At 39.5% G+C, this 6,558-nt stretch overlaps 1 protein-coding gene across 1 annotated transcript in view; it reads right to left on the reverse strand.

Moving 5' to 3' along the window:
* The window catches only part of sh2d4bb (SH2 domain containing 4Bb), a 45,634-nt gene extending 40,737 nt beyond the window's left edge, over positions 1 to 4,897 (reverse strand). Inside the window, exons 1-2 of the mRNA XM_063220898.1 lie at positions 4,756 to 4,897; positions 4,498 to 4,502 (exon numbers count right to left, since the gene is read on the reverse strand). Of these exons, the coding sequence (XP_063076968.1) occupies positions 4,498 to 4,502; positions 4,756 to 4,897 (147 nt within the window). The remainder of the gene's footprint in view (positions 1 to 4,497; positions 4,503 to 4,755) is intronic.
* Between the last annotated feature and the right edge of the window lie 1,661 nt (positions 4,898 to 6,558).

The raw sequence follows: 6,558 nt of genomic DNA on the forward strand, positions 1-6,558 counted from the left end.
CTCTCCCCCATCCTCCTCCATGACTGAGGTACCCTGAGCATGGTACCTTCCCCCCGCACTGCTCCCTTGGGAGGCCATTGGGGGCTGCCTCCTTGCACAGGTGAAACATAGATGCGTTTTTGTTGTCCGCAGTGTGCAGTGGAGTTCTGTGTCACAATGACAATGGGGGTTGGAGTTTCTCAGGTGGGCTTTCACTTTCACTTTGGCTTTCGACTAAAAATATTACACAGTGCCCCGTTAACTACTCAAAGACTCCAACATACAGTTGAAATAGCAGAATCAATGTTGATGAGTGAGTCCATGTGATCAGTCACGTTTGTCTTGAACAACATGTCACTTATTTTCCCTTTATCCACTACTTTTAAAATTTGACTACATCACATCTCTGAAAATCCCATGATTCAGCTTGGTTAGCCTGCATGGTGGTTGGGGAGCAGGGCTAATCTGAAGGTCATCCAGACCCTTGTGTGAGCTCACAAAGTTGAGCAGAAATATACAATACACAAGGGTCTGGTGATGAGAGTCAGGCTTATGCACTAGCATCAGTAAGGTATCAGTCCTTATGCTGGTACAACAGGGTCAAATACGTCTTTGTCATTCAGTGTTACGGACACCTTCCGCCGACTGTAACTGCTAAAAAACATGATTTTTAAATTGTTTCAAGTGAATAGATGACAGCCGAGGCTTTCATGAATTCCCTGTAACAATAAATAAATAAAAAGAGTCATGTTTTTTACAGTTACGGTGAGCAGAAGGCATCTGTTACACTTAATGACAATGCCATTTTGCACCTCTTTGACCCAACAGGACTATCAAAAACAGATATTTACCGTATGAAACATTTTGGGTGAGGTCAAAAATATGCTAGCATTGGATGACTAAAAATGTTGTCATAGGCATTATTGTCACATTTTTTTTTACCCAGTCCAGACCCGTTACCAACTACCTCTATGGATACATACATACTCTTTCACATGGCAAAGACTTTTGCTGTTTAACCCTTATGTTGTGTTCGGGTCATTTTTGACCCGTTTTCAAGTTTTAGTGTGAAAAAAACACACTTTCCTTTATTTTCTTGGAATAAGGCTTCATCTAATCCTCAGTCACAATCATTTCAACACAAAAAAAATATGTTTGGTCATTTTAGTAAATTTTAAAGGTCCAAAAAAAAAAAAGTTACATCTGTGGTGTTCGAGGGTCAAAATTGACCCGGCATAGATTTTTGGTTGTTGTATGCATTTCTGAAAAGCTGTTGGTTGCCCTTTGGCTTCAGTTTGGTGATTTATGGTGAGGAAAATATATTTCTTGCCTGAAAAAAAAAATTGCCGGCTTTTTCATATTACAAATCCAATATGGCTGCCGGACAGTCCCATACACTACAATACGTCATATCTCCTGTTGTGATAGGAGTACAGATGTATTTCTGGTGTCTACTCGTATGTTTTCATGGTCAGGGAATCCATTTCTGGATTATATAATGTGTTTTGTTGCAAATTTGTTTTCAAAATACATTTTTGCACACATTTTTTTCTAAAAAACGTATCAAAAATTCATAATTGCACTCAAACATGTAAAACTGGTCTTATACTTTCCATAAAGTTGATGTGGCAATGACATAATGGTCCATGTTCATGGCATAGGGTATTCAGATGAATAGTGTGATTTTTTTCATGTTCATTGAGGTGTTCATTTCTAATATCTTTGCATTAGATTGGCGGAATAGTTGGGACTCTGACAGAATTGTTATTTTGTATATTTACCACACTAAAATCATATAAATATTCAAAAATACCAAGTCAACATATTTAAACATTGATTTTATGCACTGAAAAACTAATTTAGTTGACATTTGGTCTTTATCCTGCTATAAATCTCTTTGGGTTGGTTTGGACCCGAACACCACAAATGCCACTATTGATGATATTTTTTAATATTAGAGAAAAACTAATTAAATAAATTTGGGGGTTGTTGTACTCACATATCAACTGTAATACATGGACAACAGAATCACTAATTGTATCACTTTAGGAGGTGTTAATAGTGAATTTATGCAGATTTTGATAGTTTTGGTCACCAAAAACGATTTGCATAATGTAAGAGAAAGGACCTGTAAAGTCAAAAAGATGAATACATAAAGTAATATCTCCATGGATATGAATACATACCAAGTTAGCCATGAGATGAAAAACAATATTTGATGATAACTAGTGTTTTTATAGTATTTTATGGCTGAGTTTTGTTATCACGGGTCAAAAATGACCCGAACACCACAGGTGTATGCAGCTTACGAACACAACACAAGGGTTAAATAGGCATGTACAACTGTAAATGTCAACCAATTTAAAAGTGTGTGTGTGTGTGTGTGTGTGTGTGTGTGCGTGTGCGTGTGCGTGTGCGTGTGTGTGGGCGTGTGTGTGTGTGTGCACGTGTGTTTGTGCGTGCGCGCGCGTGAAAAAAACCACCATAAAAACAAGTTGATTAACTGAACTGTCAGTCAACATCAGCAACAAACATCTTGTTGCTTTGAGTTGCTAAATGTATGACAGATCAAGGCTTGGGGCCAATTTTAGAAAACATAACACCACATGTTAGGTGGTGGATTGTACAGCCAAAGAAATCCTCTACCTTCCTACTGTACCACTACCAGAAAAAGAATTGGCAAGCTTGAATTCAAGTCTTTAACACAGCAGGGGTGCAATGGGTTGGTTGTGGTTGTAGTGGATATCTCTGGTCTTGTTGTAGCAGCAGAAAAGACTTTCTCAGAGCCTAACCTCAATACGCTCGCTGCACTTTAAGGAGTTCAGTGAATACCAGTCCGTAGTCCTCTTGTTTGAAGTGTGGTTGACAGGGTGGGAGACACACACAAAGAGAACATTTGATGCAGCACAGGCCAAATAATGGAGAGAGAGAGAGAGAGAGAGAGAGAGAGAGAGAGAGAGAGAGAGAGAGAGAGAGAGAGAGAGAGAGAGAGAGAAAACGAGAGTGAAAACGAGAGTGAAACCCAAAAAGTTAGTTGCTGTGCCCTGTTCAGTTGTGTTAGTTGCCAGTCAGTTCATTATTTAGTCTGTGTTGCATCAAATATTAGCCCGTGTTGCATCAAATATATTTCCCCTACCAACAGCAAGTACTGAGCTTAAACATCATGGTTGTGTTTTTTGTAGACTGAATTTCTTCAGTCTGAAAAAAAAATATAGGTACATTGTGTAAATGTGTGTGTTCTGTAGTGCTATGTCCTATGCTCAACTCTCTGCCCGTATTTTTAACTACTGTAAGCTACCTCCATATTCTGGCTTTACCTTTGTGTATTGTTTAGTTGTGGCTGTCTCTGCCCTTATTCTCAGCTATACCTCATGAATTGTTGACCATTCTTGTTGACATATTCTACATTGTCTGGATTGAAGCCATTTTGCACTTTTAGTATCTGCATTCTGTCCAATGCTGTGATATATTGTTCTTTACAGAATGTTTTTGGTTGTGGCTGTCTCAGCCCTTATACTGTAAGCTACCTCTTGACTTTGTTAACCATTCTTGTTGATATATGGAATTCCACATTGCCTGGATTGAAGTCACTTTGCACTTTTAGTCTCTGTTTTCTGTCCTATGTTGTGGTGCAGTGTGCTTTGCAGTGTATTGTTTGTCTGTGACCTCATTTTGACCTACTGTAAGCTACCTCCTGGCTTTACTTTTCCATGGTGTGCTGTGGATGGCGCTGTGACATTGTTGTTTTGTTCTGTTCTCTTTCCCCTCGGAACAAAGCCGACCATCAGTCCTAATTCTGCAATGCTTGTGTACGCTGTGTTTCCCTCACATCCACCATCTCACTGATTAGGTCCTGTTTCATTAGTCTCTTTGGATAGAAGCGCTATGCTCCGCTTCTGTTAATGTAATGTAATGATTGTTGGGTTGTGGATGTCATGACATTGGTTTTATGTTGACGTATGCTAGCTCAGTTCCCTGGATTTACTGTGCTGTGCTGTGTTGTGCTGTGTTGTATTTTGTATTATTGATTGTGCATTGTTGGCTGGGTTATGGACATCGTTTGTTTGTTGGGTTGTGGCAGTCAACTTACTGGTCTTACTAAATTGATACGTTTTCCATATTGTGCCCTGCAGTGCAGTGGTATGGTGGTATGTCTATGAATGCTTGCCATGGTCCTATGTGCTTTCCTGTGATGTACTGCACTACATTGCATTGCACATGTTTATGAATGCTCGCCTTGGCCCTATGTGCGCTGTACCGTGATCTATTGCATTGATTGTGTATTGTCAACTGTTGGGTGGGTTATGGTGCTGTTGGTTGTGACAGTTGACTCACTTGTCTAGTTTTATGTTGATGAAAGCTTTCCATACCATGTGCTGTGTTGTGATGTGATTGTGCTATGATGTATTGTATTGTACTGTATATTGTTGTATTATAAATTATAATGGATGTGGACTCACTAGTCTTGTGTACACAGGGGCTGGGGTCATGGCTCTCTCTCTCGTCCTAGCGCCGCACCTCCTCTAACGCTGTTATGCTGTGAACTCTGGTTGTACTATAATGTACTGTATTGTACTGTACTGTATATTGCTGGATTAATGTGGACTCACTGGTTTTGCCTACACAGGGGCTGGGGTCGCGGCTCTCCCTCTCGTTCCAGCGCCGCATCTGCTCTAACATTGTTATGCTGTGAACTCTGAGTCTGATGTATTGTATTGTACTGTACTGTATATTGCTATATTATAGTGGACTCACTGGTCTTGCGTACGCCGGGGCTGGGGTCGCGGCTCTCCCTCTCGTTCCAGCGCCGCACCTGCTCCTCCCGTATCTTGTAGAAGAGGATCTGCTTCTGCTCCTCGTTCAGCTCCGCCAGCAGCTCCGGCTCGATGAACATCTCCTGCAGGATCTGCTGCATCATCTTGGCTGCGTACAGTAAAAATGAGGTGTGTATTTCGCAGTGTTAGTTACAGCACTTAGTGAGTTGTGTAAACACTGTGAGTGTTGAATTGAACTCTCTGTTAGTTTAATTAACACTCCTTAAGCATCTCCTGCAGAATCTGATGCATCATCTTGACTATAGGGATCCAACGCGCAAGACTCAAAAACGAATCTTTAAAGCTTAACTACCACAATTACATTGCTATAACACAAAGGCAAGGCAATACATTTCATATACAAATGCTATTAGATGTGATTTAGAAAAAAATAAACAACAAAACAGTGAAATAATAAAAAAGTAAAGAAGGCATAAAATGGCAAGGGAAGATAAAAGCAAGTAATAAGGAGACAACTTTGGATTTTACACTTATTATTCAGACAGGATGATGAGAGAGAGAAAGGCAGACAGGAAATGGGTCATGAGGGGGGAATGGCCTCGGGCCAGAAACAAACCTGGGTCCTCAGTGGAATGGCACGGCACCCTAGCCCAGTGGTTCCCAACCTTTTTCTTAAGGGACCCATGTTTTTACTATTGTAAGCTTTGTTGACCCAACCACGCGAGCACCCGCACGAGACAGAGTCACAAGATGCCCTCTGTTTTCTGCTAAAACTAATTTTAGTTATTTTATTCCTCAATTCGTTTTTGGTCAAATATAGAATAAATGTTTAACGTAGCACTTTACAAAGCGGATTCCAAAAAAGTTGGGACACTTTGTATTTTGTGAATAAAATCAAAATTGTGGCATTTTCAAAACATTCAATATGTTAATAAGGTAGAACATCATATACAGACAACATATCAGTTGTTAAAGTCAAACAGAATTATTGTTTTGAGGTTATTATGTGGTCATTTAAAATTTCACCCTTGCAACAAATCCCAAAAAAGTTGGGACAGGGCCAATAAAATGCTTTTTTATATTGGATAAGACTAAACACAACACAAGGGATGAGACTGAACAGTTAAATACTTTGACTGATGGCATAATTTTATTCAAAAATTAAATATTTTGATGTGTGAGACATGATTTCAGAATCTCAACTGATAGGTGTGTTCTTCAACTTGTTTACCTTTTTGTTATGCTTAATATGTGGCATATCCTGACTGCAAGAAAACAATTTTGTGACCTGTTTACTCTTATGATGGAACCACACTGTTGGAACATAGAAGAGATTGACATTTGCCAACGTTATGGGGCAATATCTAAAGGCGGTGCTCCAAAATATAATGCCTTGGTAGCTATGCATGCTGTTTAAAGTCTGTATTTATCATTCAACGTTCATTTTAATGCTCTACATGAGCAAGAAGACCATAACCAAGGCACCTCTGCCCCCATTTACCATCATATATGCTCTCTTTAAGACTGAAAACTAAATCAAGCTGAAGTATTCACTTTCTATATAACCTGGAGGGTGCATGACTCCTAGATTTTAAAAAAGGATGAAATATTTTCCATTCTGTAATCAGAGGACAGTTTCACATGTCTCCTAGGTCCATCTAGAATGAGCTTTCCGCATGCAACACTGTTTAATGTCTGCATCATGTGCATTAATCAAGTGTTGTGTTTATGGTCATTTTTTCGAGAGCTGTCATTGTTGGAGTGCCATAGTTTGCTTATTGACGATGAGTATGTCATGATCTCA

The sequence above is a fragment of the Engraulis encrasicolus genome, chromosome 17 (assembly GCF_034702125.1).
Source record: "Engraulis encrasicolus isolate BLACKSEA-1 chromosome 17, IST_EnEncr_1.0, whole genome shotgun sequence".
NCBI lineage: Eukaryota > Metazoa > Chordata > Actinopteri > Clupeiformes > Engraulidae > Engraulis > Engraulis encrasicolus.